We start from the raw sequence: 15,610 nt of genomic DNA, 5'->3' as shown, positions 1-15,610 counted from the left end.
TGCCAATATCATTGTCTTAATTAATGTAGCTTTATTGTAAGTCTTAAAAATGTAGTAGGATAAGCCCACCAACTTTATTATTTTTCTTTGGGATTATCTTAGCTATTCTAGATCCTGTGCATATCTATGTGAATTTTAGAATCAGCTTATCAACTTTAGAATCACCAAAAATTCCTGCTGGATTTTGATTCATATAGCACTGAATTCAAAGATTAATTTAGGAAAAGTTGACTTCTTTCTAATACTGAATGTTCTCATCCTTGAAATATAGTATCTCTATTTAGTAGGCTTTCTTTAAAAATATGCCTTTTAACAAAGTATTAGTTTTCTTCATACAGGTCTTGTCAATCTTTATTAGATTTACTTCTAGATGCCTTATATTTTTTGTTGCTATTATAAATGCTTTCTTATACTTAAATTACATTTTACAATTATTTTTGGTTTATATAAATGGAACTGAATTAACTGTGGTCATTTATCTTGCTAAACTCTTCTTTTTTTGGTTATAACAATTTATCTCTGGATTTTTTTTTTTTTTTTTTTTTTTTTGCTTTTCCAAGTAGACAGTTATGTCATCTTTAAATGAGCTTTGTTTCATCTTTTCCAATATTTATTTATTCTTTCATTTCTTTTTCTTGCCCTACCCTGCTGGCTAGGGTTCTACTGTCTTGCTGAACAGAAATGGTGATAATGGGTATCCTTGTCTTGTTTATGATCTTATGTTTCACTATTGAAAATGATTTTGGGCTGTAAGTTTTTAAAAAGATACTCTGTCAGGTTAAGGAAGATTCCTTCTATTCTATGCCAAGGTTTTGGTTTTACAACGAGTTTGTGTTAAATTTTATCCTATGGTTTTTTTGCTTTTACTGAGTTGGTCATGTTTTTTCTCCTTTCATGTGTCATTGAGGTAAGTTACACTTAAAGATTTTCCTCATCTTATACCACCTTTATATATTTAGGATAAATCTAACTTTGTCTTCATAGATTATCTTCTTTATACACTGCTAGATTTCATTTGTGGTATCAATCATGTATTGCTGCCTAACAAATCAACCCCAAACCTAGTGGCTTAAAACAACAACCTTTTTTTTTTCCTCACAATTCCATTGATGGTTACTTTGGACTGAACTCAGCTGGGTATTCTTCTGCTGGTTCCACCTGGACTCACTTACATGGCTGTAGTTGTCTGGTGGTTTGAATAGGGCTGATGATCAAGGATGACCATATTCATGCCTGTAGGTTGACAGGCTGCCAGTTATGATACCTTGGTTCTCATCCACATGGCTTCTCCAGAAGGCTTAGCCCTGGGCTTGTTCACATGAGGATAGCATTCCAAGTGGGCAAGAATGGAAGCTTTAGGATTTCTTGAGGTTTAGGCTCAAAAATCACATAATACCACTTCTGCCACATTCTACTCATCATAGTAAGTCACAGGCCAGCCTAGATTCAAAGGGTGAAGAAATAGACTCCTTGATGGAAGAAGCTGGCAATAATTTGTGGCTATTTAGAATCTATTACAGTTTGCTAATATTTTGTTTGGAATTTTTGTACTTTTTATAAGCAAGATTGGCCTATAATTTTCCTTTGTCATATTGTCTGTGTGTAGTTTAAGAATCAAGGTTATTGCTTGCCTTATAGAATGAATTGGAAAGCTGTTTTTGTTTTTTTTTTAATGGAGGTACTGGGGATAGAACTCAGGACCTCGTGCATACTAAGCATGCACTCTACCACTGAGCTATTTCCCTCCCAAAGAGTTGGAAAGTTTTTGTTCTCTATTCTTTGGAAGAGTTTGTATAAGATTTCAGTGATCTATTTCTTGAAAGATCTGTTCCTTGACTATAAAACTGTTTTGGCCTGGTGTGTTTTGTTTTGTTTATAGAAAGATTAACTACTGATTCCATTTCTTTAATAGGACCATTCAGAATTTCTGTTTCTTCTAGATTCAGTTTTGGTAAGTTTTATATATATATATATTTTTTAAGAATTTATCTATCTTGTTTGCATTTTCAAAATTACTGGCATTAAGTTGTAGATAGCATTGTGTTTCTAATCACTGCTCTTTCTGTAGTTAGGTCCACTTTTTCATTCTACTTTTATTTGTGCCTTCTCTCTGCATCACTCTTATCAGAGGTTTTATTTGCCTGTTCCTAAAATTCAGCTCTTGGCTTTATTGACCCTATTTTATCTGTTACTATGTCACTGATTTCTGCTTTTATCTTTGTTATATCCTTCCTTCTATTTTCTTTGGGCTTGTTTTGTTCTTTTTTTAACTTTTAAGTTGGCATAGCTCATTCATTTTAATTTAAAAATTTTTCAATATAAGAATTTTAAGGCTACAAATTATCCTTGAAATACCATTTTGGCCATCTTCCATGAGTTTTATTCTGTAGTGTTTTCATTATTGTTGTTATGAAATATCCTTAAATTTCCATATGATTTCTTCTTTGATCAGTAAGTTTATTTAGAAGGGTGTATTAAAATGTCTAAATCTATAGAGATTTTTTAAAACCTTAAAATTTTTTTGTAATATAACATATATACAGAAAAGTATATAAAACCTATATGTACAGTGTAATGAATAATTAGGGAGCAAACGCCCATGTAACCACCCCAGGTTAAAAAAAAAGAGTACCATCAAAACCCAGAAGCTTCCTGTGTCCCTCCCCATTCATAACCCTCTCTCTCCTGGCAGAAAGGACCACTTTCTTGACTTTTGAGATTGAGAGATTGATTTTATTTATAGATTTACCACCTTTGTAAGCATCTTGAAACAATATCAATTAGTTTAGCCTGTTTTAAACTTTATATGAATGTAATAGTAGAGTGTATAAATCTTTTGTGTCCTCATTCTTTCACTCAGCATTATCGTGAGATTTATCCATATTGTTAGGTGAACTGTAGTCTGCTCATTTTTATTGCTGAATAATGTTTATGTATATAAATATATTATAGATTCTTTTTCCAGTCTACTGAAAAGGGACTTCTGGATTGTTTCCTGTGATCTGCATGATAGAGATTATCTGAAATATGTTAAATTTTGCTTTATGCACTGATATGGAGCCAGTTTTTGTAATACTCCATGTAGGCTTGAGAAAAAAAGTGGTTTTCTAAAGATTAGGTGAACAGTTTATGAATAGTTTAACTCTTTATTGTCTTAAACCCAGACTGCCTGAGTTTTTGTTTTGTTTTTTTCATTACCTGCCTGGCCTCTATAGGTTGAGTTTGTCATCTCTGGAGACCACTCAGGGTAAATCTTTTCTAAGATGTTTTCTATATTAAGGCATCCTGCATTTGAATTGTAACAGAGTGATGGCTGCTAAATAGCAAGCATAACTTCCCAACTATTTCAAGAGGAATGTTCCAGATTTGGGTAGTGGGCAGGGGTGGAAGGCCTGAGGGCCTTGAAGAAGAGCCATGCTGTGGGAAAGTGAAGAGCCTGGGGGGGAAGATGGATGAAGCCTGACCTTTGCATGAGGGTTCTTAACATGATTCTAGGGTCCGGGTTCCTGTCATTCATCTGCTGGCCCTTTGGACCACTCAGCCACTGGCATGCTTTCCAAGTCTGTATCCATGAGTGGCATCAATTGCTTCTTGGGCTGCTCAGATCCAGCTGGTGAGTTTAAGTAGGGAGCAAAGCAATGGTGGCCCCTTCCTCTGACTCACCCCCCTCCTCAGACCCAGCTGTTTAGGGTCCAGATGGCCTGCATTATGTTTAACCACATACTCTTGGGAACCCCAAAATGCTTTATTCAAATTGAGAGATCTGAATTCACGACTTTGGTATTCTGAGGTTCTCCTTCCAATGAAGGACGACATAGGATAGAGAAAGGCTTTCCAGCTTCCCTTGTCACCAGAGATGGGAGCCTGTTACCTGCAATGTACCTTGTCATCAGATGAGGCACTGGGAGCTCAGAGTGAAATCTCTGCCCTCCCCATTCACCAGAAACAGAACTTAGACATCAGCCCCTAGCCCCCTTCTCCACACGAGCCTGGTACTCTGTCACCCTGTCTCCTAAGTTCTTCAGCTCTGCTCTGCTCAGACGCCGCCCTCCTTCCCTGCTCCCCAGTGCCCGCCCTCAGGAATGGCGTCACAAGCACCTGCAGCTTGGGAACCTGATCCAGGTGGAGGGGGTGGGGGAGGCAGCTCTGGGCTCCTTTGTCTGGCTTTAGCTGGACACTTCACATCTCCTTTTTTGTTGGCAGGGAATTTGTCCCAGTCCTCTGCCGCTGACCTCAGCCAAAGGTGAGTTTGGGGGACCCAGAGCCCTTCAAAGCTCTCGATGGGGGAGGGGCGATGGGACTGGGCTATGGATTTTATAGCTCCAAGGGTCTCTGCTTACTGAAAACTCACCCCCCTACCCCTGTAACATTTCTTATCAAAGACCTCCAAATAGCCTTCTCCCTGAGTTCATAGAATTCCCCTTTTTCTCATTGGCCAGGGAAGGCTAAGAAGGTTCCCGGTAGCTCCATGGGATGGGGAAGAAATTCTGGAAAGAAAAGGAGGATCTAGATCCCAGGGTGTCTGTTGAATAAAAGAGGGTCAGTCGAGGTTGCCTGCTATTGTCCATGTCAGAAAGGTGAGCAAGCAGATTGGCTGCTGGACAATCTTTGGGAGAGACAGTGACCAAGGACCATGGATCAGCTCTGGATGGCTGAGACAATCGGCCAAGGGGGAGTGGCACTTAAGGAGAGCTGGACAGGGACTGTAGAGCCCCAAGGGGAGAGGGCAGGGGCTGAAGGCATATAGTTCAGGAATCGAGGTGGAGGCTGGGAGATTTCAATAACTATGTAAATAAGCATGTAAAATCAGCACCTGTTTATTTGGCTCCCACGGCTGAAGCCTGATTACAGTAGGTCAGCCCTCCAAGGCCGTGTGGGTATATGAGCTAGTAATGGGCCCTTTAAGATATCAAGCTCTGATTTGTGGTCCTGAAAATCTCTAGCTGACACATCCTCCTGGCTCAGGGTTTGGGATTAGCTCATGGGATGGGGCTGATGAAATCCCAGGAAATTCAGTCCTTATTGGCTTTAGGCCCAGAGGCCCTTTCCAAACAGCAGAGAGGGTCGTACACAGGGCTTTTGTTTTGTGAGGGGAAACTGTCCCCCTGGAGAGCCCCTACCACCCCGTGTCACTTCCGTTGGGGAGCAGAATGAAAGAGAAGATTGGGCCTGGATTGGGTAGGAAGGGGGAGTCTGTATTTATCTGGGAGGAGCCTGGAGTTTTCCTGATAAATAGAGCGGCCTGGGAAACTGTAGTGACCACATCCAGGAAATCCCAGGAGGTAGTGGGGTGGGAGCATCTGTCTCTCCGAGTCCTTCCTCTCTCTTCTTACTCTTCTCTCTGTCTTTATGCTGTATCTCCACTCTCTCTCCTGATCATGGCACCTTTATCCATCATTTCTCTGGGAGCATCTTGTTGTTCCTTTCCAGCTCCAGCTCTATCTCTTCACCTCTTCTTTTTCTCTCTCCAGCTGTAGCCAACTGGAAGGGGGCTCAGGTACCTGGGCAGGCTCCTCCCTGCGACGGACCCTCAGCTTCATCTTGGGCATGACCGGAAAGGCCAAGGTAGGAGTCAGCTGGGGAAAAGGAGGCCCAGGACCCACTGTCCTCCCCAGTTCCTTTCCTCTCCACCCCACCATCTGCTCCCCTCCCAGCAGACAGGGACTCAGGGCAGTGGTTCAGGTTTTAAGGGAATACGTTATGTTTCCCTGACTCCCTCTCTATATCCCAGTAAATCACCTTTCCTCTGCTTTCCCCATGCCTCCAACTTAGCAGCCAGCTGTAGATAGCTGGAGGAGAAGGGCCAGGAACCTCAAAAGCTGAGGAATAGCTAGCCCTACCTTTCTTTAGGCCCCACAGAGCTAAGAGGTGGGCAGCAGAAATCTTAACCATCGGATATAATAATGATAATAATTACAGCAATACTTTTTACTTCTTCAGAGAGTATTAAGGTTTGCAAAGTGCTTTTACACTCATAATTTTATGGGTGGATACAGCAGCTGAAGGAGTTGAAATTAGACCATAGACAGAGTGGGAGCCAGGGAAGTGTATGATTATGGAAGCGCATTCACACCGTACACGTGGGGCCCTGTGCAGTCCTGACCCCAGGAAGATGAGGCACAATGCTCTCTTCCTTATTACCAACCCCCGGGCGCTGGTGAAACTGGGAGCTCTGCCTGCTGCTTGAATTCATTTCCACTTTCTTCATTTACTGGCAGAATGAGCCACCCCCCTTTTCCTCTCATGGCCTCCCCGAGTACGCATGTACTTTCCCACCCGGGGCGGCTTCTGAGCATTGAGAGAAACCCCAGAGGAGACATCGTCATATTCACCTGGAAGCACCAATGGATTCTTACCAGTAAGGTTGCCTGGGCTCCTCCTGGCCCCACCCACAGTGCCGGGGCGCTCTTCTCTGCCAGCCTTTTAGCTAGGATTCTCCTTGCTCTGGGTGGGCAGGGAGGGCAGAAATGAAACTAGGTTCTTAGCACCTTCTCACCACAGGCCATGGGTGGGGAGTTGAGGCCTGAGACCAGGCAGTGAGAGCAGGGCAGGGCAGGGAGGGTGCACAGTGAGGCTTCTTCTCTCCCATGGGGGAGCAGAGCTCTCTAGAGTACAAATCCAACACCAAGACCTTGAGTTTGAGTCCCTCTCCCCGCAGGCTGTCAGTTCAGGGTAGGAGAGTCTGATGGCAGAATCACCCTCTTTTCCTGCAGTGGGAATGGTAGGGGAAGTCAGTGCTGCCCAGGGTCATCCAGATCCCAGCTGGTTTGCATTTGCCCACGCTTGGCCTAAGAGTTTGGTGTGACAGGGTGAAGGAGAAACTGAACAGAAACTGGAGTCCAAACAGGCAGCAGGGAAAGGCCAGCATAGTCAGGACATTGTCCCATTCGTCTTTATTCACCAGGGGACTGGTCCTGTCTTGCTGTTTCCTTCTCCATCATCTCCTGGTCCATCTTGCTTCCACCCTCATGAATGTGTGTGCTTGTGTTGCTAAATCTCTTCCCCCTCCTCCCAGTTCAGGATAGGGGCCATAAGCAGGTAAACATCAGGGGTGGGGCTGGAGAGAAGCTCAGTCAAGCAGTGAGAGAAGGAAGTGGCTTATTCCTTCCTATTTGACTAGCAGAACATTTTTCCAGAGGTCATCTCATTTAATTCTTATAACACTCTGGCAAAGATAAGTATTTTAATTTCCGTTTTGTAGACAAGATAACTTAGAGTCTAAGTTACTTGCCCAAGATCTCAGTAAGAGTTGGAGCTGTGTTACATACCTAGAGCATTGACTATATAATGTTGCCTCTGCCTCTGTCAGTAAACCTACCCAACAGTAGTTTATCCCCTCTCTTTGCTTCTTCCACCATCTTCTGATGGATGGACACTGCAGTCAGTAATGCCTTAATCCTCCTCACCCAGATTACACAAGGTCCAAAGTAAAAAGAAGGAAAGCAAACCTCCTAGGCACATGGGACTTAGGCCCAGGTATCCTTGCGGCTTTCTCTGCTCACCTACTGGCCAAAACCCTGACAACCAGGTTCTTTCCTGGGATGGTCTCCCTACCCCTGAAATTTGGGGGACGTATTTGTCAAATTAAAATGAGCTAAATAAGGTGGTGGCTACTTTTAGATTCTGGTAGAAACTAAGTTTAGTTTTTATTTTTGTGTATCTGAAAAAATAATTTCTGAAAATTTGGGAGGCATCACTAGATAGGAGTGGGGATGAAAGTGTTTTGGAAGACGGGGCAGGGGATGCCAAGGAGAAAAGAAAAGGGTTCACTGTTCCAGAGGATACAGAAAATAGAAATTAAGTGAAGCTATAGGCCTTGCTCACTAAAAGCACAGATGTTTTTAAAGGTAGACCCGCATCCTTTACCCACTCCTCTTTACTTCTCATTGCCTAAGAGGAAGAAGAGGGTGTAGGGTGAGAAGCTCTTCGTACCCTTACAAAGAGCAGATGGGATGGAAAACAGACTGAAGATTGGGGTGGGAGAAGCGGGTTGGAAGGTTAAGCTCTCTTGTTTCATAGGGGCCTTCTAAGTTGAGTTTGAGGACTGAGATCCCTCAGATAACTCTGGGGTTCAGGTCCCGGGTTTATTGGGTATCCAGACTGGAGTTTGGCCCTTTAAGATTCCATCCTTAGCTTGCAGCACCCTCCCACCCTGGGCCTGGGAGAAAAGCCGAGGTCTCAGCCCACCCCTTGTCTCTGGGCCCCCAGTGGGCGGAGCCATGAGGCCAGGATTTTGTCTTCTGGCTGTCTATTTTTAAATTTAGTACATTCCTCAGCCCTGGCTGCCTACTGTGGGAAGGTAAGTCTGTGGTTCGGGGTCCAAGAGCCTCAGGACTGCTGGTTTGGAGGAGTTCCTAGCACCTTCTTATAGGTCTGCCCTGCAGGTTCAAGCCTGGAGGAATCAGCCTCTCCCATGGCCCTGGGAAAGTCCTTTCTGCTTTCTAATTTCCATCCAGCCTCGAACTGGGCATGGTTATTTTCACTCCTTTTTTCTGGTCTTTGCTATATAAGGATCCTAAAAAGGAGAAAAGGTGAAGGAGGTGAAGGAGTTGCTAGGCAGGAGGGGAAGGCAGAGGAGCAGTGTGGGGTTGAGGAGCCCAGCTAGCTCAGCCAGTGGTGAGGCAGTGGAGCCCAAAATAGTGGCAGAGGCTAAAATTGGCACCTACAAGAGTGCTGAGTCGGGCTTGAAACCTGCAGCCAGGCCCTGCTGCTGAGCCCGGGCAGGGAGCTGCTGGATTTGGGTTGGGCCTCTTCCTCCCTCCCTCCCTCCTTCCTCCACACCTTTGGGGACCAGACCAGGCAGGACCCTGCAAACATAGGATGCTCTGTCTCAGGACTCTCTGTGCTTCTGGTTTCTCCAGCAACATGGGAAAGAGACCCTGAGAGGCAGAAATGAACTGCAGTATGCCTGATTATAGTTAGAGTGGAGGAGGAATTTTCCCAAAAATGTGGAGGTTGCCTCAGGCTGGGGCAATGTGTCCAGAAAGAATGCCCCACTCCACCCCTCCTTGCAGCGGAGAGACTGGCCATACTCCAACTGCCCCGTAACCAGGGCAGGCTGGTTGCTGGTCTTTTGATTCTCTCCTGACTTGCAATAGAGAGAACTGGGGTTAGACACAAGGAAGGACTTTCTAAGCTTCTTAGCCTTCTATAAAGGTAGCGAATCCCTCCCCCTAACCCTTCCCGCGGCCCCAGTAACTGGAGGAGGTGGGAGGGGAGGAGGTGGGCAGAGTGCGATCTTGGAAGGCCCTAGGTGGGTGGGGGCTTGTGCAAGAATTTCCTCCTCTCGGTGTCAGCTTCTTTGACCTCCTGGGGTGAATCTTCACGCCTTCTAAAGACGCAGCCTTTAGTTCCCCTTTGATTTCCCCGCCCTCTCCCCACCCCAGGCCTCAACCGTAAAAGGGGTCTGTAGGCTCTGGCCTGCTTTGTTGGGTCCCAAGACCCAGAAGGAACTGGTCCTGGGTTCCCTGGAGAGCTGGGGGGTGGCTGGAATCCTCCAGTCTCAGGTTTTTCAAGACTGGAGGACTGCGGGAGTTGGGGGGGGGAGGGGAAAGGGAAGACTGGAGGGCTGTCGGGGGACGAGGGGAGACCTCGGGTAGGATGAGGGGTACTGGGCTGGGCCAGGGTGGATTTTAGGAAAACCGGAGCCAGGAGGCGGGTGTCTGGGGTTAGAGGGCGGCCCCCGGCGCTGGAGGGCAAACTGGCAGAGGGGCCCCGCAAACCTGTCCATGGCCCCCAGTATTTGTGCAAGCCGCCCTTCCATCGACCAAGGCGTCCCGTCCGGCGCGCCGGCACCCCGCCCTCCCTCCGCCCCGCCTCCCCCCTTCCTGAGCTCGGGCGGGGGTGGAGACTCGGGTTTGAGGAACTGGCGCTGGGTGCCGGGCTAGGGGAGTCAGACTTCCTGTCCCTGAGACCAACGCTTGCGGGGCGGACCCCCCCTCCCCCCCACAATAGCCGGACGCTTGGGTCCCCGCCTCGTCCTCCCAGGCTCCCCCCCATCGGATTATGTCTCGGATCGAATCCCTCACGCGGGCGCGGATTGACCGGAGCAAAGAGCTGGCCAGCAAGGTGGGCTCTGAACCCCCTGTCCTCCGCCTGCGGTCCTTTGGGTGCTCTTCGACCCTGGCAGCCGCAGCGCACCCCCAGCTCTCTCCGCCTGCTTTCTGGGCGCCAAAATCGGGCGGAGCGTTGGCTGGGAGAGCGGCGGGACGGGGTGGGTGGGGACTGTGAGTGAGTGGGGAGGGGGCTGGGGGAGCAGTAGATGAGACCCGCGCCTCCAGCTCTGCTTCGATTTTCTGCTGGAATCCCGGGAGAGAGTGGACCTGGGATTTGGTGGCTTCCGATCCTGTGGGACTGGGTGTTTTGGGCCGCGCAAAAGAAAGTTGCTCGGGTAAGGGACGGAGCGGAGAGAGGGAGGGGTGTGTGTGTGTGTGTGTGTGTGTGTGTGGTGTGTGTGGTGTGTGTGTGTGTGTGTGTGTGTGTGTGTGTGTGTGTGTGTGTGTTAAGGGGGTGACGGAGAAAGCTCTCCCGCACCCCCTCTGCCTGAGTCGCACCGGGTTGCTCTCGGTGTCCCCCTCACCCCGCAGTCGCTGGCTTGGTCCTTCCCTCTTTGTCCCCGCCATCCGGCGGAGAGGGTGGGAGGGGGTGGTTTCCCGGCTTCCTCCCACCACCACAACCACCACCACCCCTCCAAGACAAAAGTCAGCTCCTCCTCTCCTCGCAAATGGACTTTCCAGCTGTGATTCAGTTCTCTCCTCTGGTGGGCGGGTGACTCGGGTGAAGGAGACTTAGGGACTGCTTACTTCCCCCCAAGCCATCACTCTTAGGTGAAGGGAGCAGAGGTCTTTGTGTAGTTAGGATCCTTTCCTCCATCCTTAGGAGCCCTGAGCACCCCTGTTCCTGGAACACACAGAATCCCCCATCCCTATCTGCCCCACCTGCTTCCAAGCTCCTTGTCCACCCATCCTGAACAACCTGAAACCCTTAGGCTGACCCACTTGGCACTGTGCCCTCGTCCCTCCTCCCCCTCCCCCGGCTCTCTTATCTCTTCATCTTGGGACCCATTCACCTACCATTTCAGAGTCTGGATGTATAATTTTCCTCGCCCCCCCCCCCATCCCCATCATGACCTCTTGGCTACTCCTTTCCAAGTATCCTTTATTTCTGCCTTTGTACCCAGGCCCACACCTCAGCACTCAGGAAATGATGAAGCTGTCTCTTGTAGATGAATAAATGAGAGCTGAGAGGAAGGTGGTACATGCAGACAGCACCTCCCAGCTGCAATCCACACTGTACCCGCTATCAGAAAGGCCAAGACCCAGTCCATAGCAGGTTAAATCTCTGGCCTCTCTCCAACCCCAGTGTCCTGCCGCAGTGTCCAGCCTATGCTGATCACCATCACTATCTTCAGACATGGGAGCAGTACCCTTTGGGAGCCCTCACAGATGATGGAAACCCTCTTCACACCTCCTTCCTAGCTCCTAGCTTGGCTATTTGTCTCGAGGCTAAGTTGGAAGAGGTTCCATCCTGGACCTTTTCCTTAGGGGGTTGGGATAAGAGTCTGCTAAAGGGAAGCCAACTGGGGATTTGAGTAGGGCCTAAGACAAACAGAGGGCAGAGGAGAGAAGGCTGAAGTGTGGTGGAACAGTGGGGTGGCAGACAGGCTCTTCTCATCCCTGCGCCAGGCCAGGCCCCAGCTATGAAAGTCTGTTTATTTTTCAACTGTTTGAGCTGAGACCCTGGAATAGAGCCAAGGGGGGTGGAGAGGTTTTTTTGAAACCACGGAAATTTGGTTCCACCCTAAAAAGGAAAGCCGTGGGGGCACCGGTGGGGGGCAGACCTGGAGAAGGGCTGTGGAAAGGGGTTCTGGGAGGGTAGATACTGGGGTTCTTTTTCCATTATTGGGAGGAGCTGGGGAGCCAGAAACCTGGGTCCTCATGCCTATTTTTATTTTTATTTTTATTTGGTAGTGGGGGAACAAGGAATCAAGAAGCTTGGCTTTTTCTATCCTAGGGCTGGCTGTGGTTTAGGGGGGTGGGTTGGGAATCTGACTGAGGATGGCGATGTGGGGTGCTGAGTGGGTAGATCTGAGAGGGCAGAGAGGCCACTGGAGGAGGGTGGTTGTCAGTTTGGGCTGGTCGGAAGGGGAGGGCCACCTCCGGAAAGCTGTGGTTATAGAAGGGGGGAGTTGATTCTTAGCCAACAAACCCTGGATCCCCTCTCCCCCCTTCCCCCAAGCACACCAGCTGTCTCCTTTCTTTTTATACTGTGGTGGGAAGTAGAGGGGGGCTGCTGAGATTATTTGAGGAAGATGGTCTCCCCTGCTACCTATACAGGGGGATGGTTCAAAGCTAAGTCCTGACCACCCCTCCTTTCTTGCCTTCCTCCCTGGGACCTCCTTGAAGAAGGAGGAATTTAAGTCGAACCTGCCCCTTTTTCCTTCTTACCCCCGTAGAGCCTGTGCAGAGCCTGTGCCGCTCCCCCTCTCCATGCCTCTTTTCTCTTTTCACTCCATTTCTATTCTTCCAGGCTGTCTGCAGTCCTCCACCCCCTCGTTCTCTCTGCTCTACTTCCTACTTCCATAGGTCCCAAACCCCATAGGTCCCCCTTCTCTTTTGCCCCCTGTTCTTAACTCCCTCCTCCCCACAACCCTAACTGTCTTGTCTCTCGGAACAAAGGGTCCTTTCCTGCCTAGGAGGGAGCAGGGGCTAGAGGTCCAAGGATGGCCCTGGAGGCTGCGGGGGTGTCCCCCTGGAATCTCGAGGACCCTAGCTTTGGAGTGAGATGGGCAGGTGGAGTGGGGAGAGAGGAGAGAGACTATTTCTTTGTTCTGAGAAGTGGAGAGGTGGCTGGCTTTGTGTGCAGGACTAGGAATGGAGCCGGAGAGGAGGGCTGGGGGAGCCCAGAAGGGGGCAGAGAGCGCTGGCATTTTGGGAGAAAAGTTGAGGAATTGGGGGTCTCCCAGGAAACTGAGGTTTTTGGGGGCATAGGGAAAGATTCTAGGGGTCATGGAGGTTAGGGAAAGAGCTGAGGGGGAGGGGAGAAGCAGGGGTGGGGGAAGGGAGCCGAAAGCTTAGGGAAGTCACTGAGCGACTGCAGGGAGGTTGGATGGCTCCTAGGGAAAGACCTGCAGGGCTGACCAGAGAGTTTAAAGAGGGATCTCATCTCAGTCACTCTAGCTTCCCTGGAACCTCGACCTTGAAATCAAGGAGGAGACAGATCTGAAGGAGTGAATCTCATGTGCGCACACGACTTGTGTGTTGGGGTGTGTGTGTCTGTGTCTGTCTGTCTGTCCCCAGATGCTCTGGGTCACTGTTTTGAATGGTGGTCACCAGAGTAGGGGACTCATTGCTCTCTGGACCTGAGGAAGTAGTTCCATTCTTAGCTTCAGTCTCTGGTTTAAAGTATCATCTAGGAGCTTGAGTGAGCAGATTGGACAGGCTTCCTGGAGCTGGTAAGAGAAATGGCTGAGAGGAGCTGGCTGAACCGTTCTGGGTTTGTTTATGTTTCCTTGGGGGAGGGGGGGAGGGGCTGCACGCAGCCGCTGCCCCCCTCCCAACTCAGCCGGCCTGCCCTGTGCCAGGAGGGCAGGGAGTCCTGGCACAGCTATTGTTCGCCTGCACAAATGCCCGTCTGTTTGCATCACTCCCCCCTCCCTCTGTGCTTGTCTCTCTTTCCTGACCTGACAGGTGTGGCCGGGTAGGGGGCAGGCTGGGGTCCAGGATGCCTAGGTCTCAGGGTGTCTAGCCCAATTTTATTCCCTATGGCCCTTAGCACCCCTCTTATGCTTCGCCAGCAGGCCCTCCCCCATTGTCCGGTGTCTCATCTCCATTCATCAAGCAAGTGTTTATTAAGTGCCTTTGTGTGTTCAGCGATGTCTTTTTGTGTTACATTTCTGGCTTTGGCATTAGTGTTTCCGTTTGGGTGCCTTCTCCTCAGCCTCCTGCCTTTATCTTGTCCCTGGAAGCTCATAAAGGAAGCAGAGCCTGGCTGAGACCATCCCATGCCCTCTCCTCAGTCCCATGGCCAGGGACCCTCTCTCTGCTCATTTCCCTGCCCTGTAGCCCATCCCACGTGACTCTCTGAACTCCTGCCGTCCAGGATCTAAGCCACAGATGACTCAAAACCCAGTGGAACCCTCCAGGGGCTTTCTGGTCACCTAACAGAGGGCCTGGACAGAGGCTGCACCTCCTTGGGGAAGGGGCTGCTGCCCCTTGCAGCTGGTGCCGAGGCCATTCTGAGCACCATGTGACTTCCCCAGAGGTCTTAGTTTGGAAATACCCGATGGAGGAACAAGGACAGCTGAAAGCTGAGACTTTGCTTGGAGAGGTTCTCACTGCTGGATCGGCTCTGCCATCCTCTGCTGCCCGATGGGGAGCCCAGGAAGCTGAAGTCCAGGCTTTGGCGCTCCTTATCTTTGCATGTACGGCACTGTTTTCCTCATCTCGCAGCCTGAGAAGCAAAGTATGGAGAAAGGGGAAACTGCTTCTGCCTTTGAAGCTTTGAGCCTCCAGCCTCAATGCCTACTGCCATTCGCCTAGTCTTTCTTCAAAATGACCAAGATCTGGGATGAAGGTGAAAGGAAGGTTTGGGTTGGCCTTCTTTTGACCTTCCGAGGAAACCCTCCGTGCCTAAGTTCAAAGAAATTAGAAGGAGGAAAGGTCTGGGAGGAGGGAGAAAAGACCAGATAAGAGGAGAGGAGACTGAAGGCTCTGAAACTCTGATAAGGAATGAAGGGATCCTGGGGGCAGGGGCGAGGGTGCTGCAGGGACCCCATGTCTTGGTGTCCAACCATTCGTTCATCCATCTTTCCATCCTTTTTTCCCCTTCCTTTCCTTTCTTTCCAAGGAGGAAAAGCACTCGTGTATTGAGTGCCTGTTGTATACCAGCCGCCGTGCTAGGTGCTTCCACATGCTTTATTCACTTCATCCTTGATGTAGCAGTGGCTGAGCTGAAGGCTGTGTAGCAAGAGAAACTTTCTGTAAGGTTGTGAGAAAGCAGGGCTCTGGACACTGGACGGCAGAGGACCGACCAAAGCAGAAAGGGCCCCTGAGTGTTAGGCTGGGTGTTGGTGACTGTGGAGTAATGGGCTCTTTTCTTAGTGGACAGATGAGGTGAAGGGCTGTTCTGCTGGCGGGCAGGCCGGTAGCTGGGAGGCTGATGTGATGACCTTAAGAATACCTGGGAAAGTAGGACAAAGAAGCAGACAAGCCTGTTCAGTCCATCTAGGGAGCAGGCACCGCTGGAGAGCAGGCCCTGTCCTTCCATCCTCACCAGCCTGAGCCCTGGGGCGGGCACAGGCTGCCTCCAGGACAATAGCGCTAGGCAGTGCCAGGGCCGCATGCTGCTGGGCAGTGTCTGTGTTGGGATGTGCTGCTGCGGCTGCTGCCCGCTGCTGGCCCACCTAGAGAGGCGGTCACTTGGAGAGAGGGTGAGTGTTGGGAGGTGGAGGAGGCTGGGCCCAAGGTAGCTGGGTTGTCTGTGAGACATTGATGCCAGAGAGAGGAAGGTCGACTGGAGACGCTGTTCTCTGGCTACCCCAGTCCTCTGCCTCCCTTTTGCCCCCTCTCTCGCAGGTGAGTGCTCCGGGGAGGCCGGAGGGTGGAGGGCA

At 49.5% G+C, this 15,610-nt stretch overlaps 1 protein-coding gene across 7 annotated transcripts in view; it reads left to right on the top strand.

Annotated features, from left to right (window-relative positions):
* Nucleotides 1-15,610, top strand: part of ARHGEF2 (Rho/Rac guanine nucleotide exchange factor 2) — a 48,469-nt gene that overhangs the window by 14,903 nt on the left and 17,956 nt on the right. The window contains exons 4-8 of one of the 7 annotated variants that reach the window (XM_074349561.1): nucleotides 1,913-1,951; nucleotides 3,496-3,613; nucleotides 4,204-4,243; nucleotides 5,472-5,565; nucleotides 9,988-10,068. In XM_074349561.1, coding sequence (XP_074205662.1) covers nucleotides 1,913-1,951; nucleotides 3,496-3,613; nucleotides 4,204-4,243; nucleotides 5,472-5,565; nucleotides 9,988-10,068 — 372 coding nt within the window. Of the gene's footprint in view, nucleotides 1-1,912; nucleotides 1,952-3,495; nucleotides 3,614-4,203; nucleotides 4,244-5,161; nucleotides 5,179-5,471; nucleotides 5,566-6,234; nucleotides 6,359-8,217; nucleotides 8,300-9,911; nucleotides 10,069-10,235; nucleotides 10,391-15,610 lie in introns of those variants that run through there. The other 6 variants (XM_010953914.3, XM_045515926.2, XM_045515928.2 and 3 more) reach the window with 6 other exon arrangements.

This window comes from Camelus bactrianus, chromosome 21 (assembly GCF_048773025.1).
Source record: "Camelus bactrianus isolate YW-2024 breed Bactrian camel chromosome 21, ASM4877302v1, whole genome shotgun sequence".
Taxonomy (NCBI): Eukaryota; Metazoa; Chordata; class Mammalia; order Artiodactyla; family Camelidae; genus Camelus; species Camelus bactrianus.
Note: the sequence above shows the minus strand (reverse complement) of the source record. Positions and strands in the feature narration are given on the sequence as shown.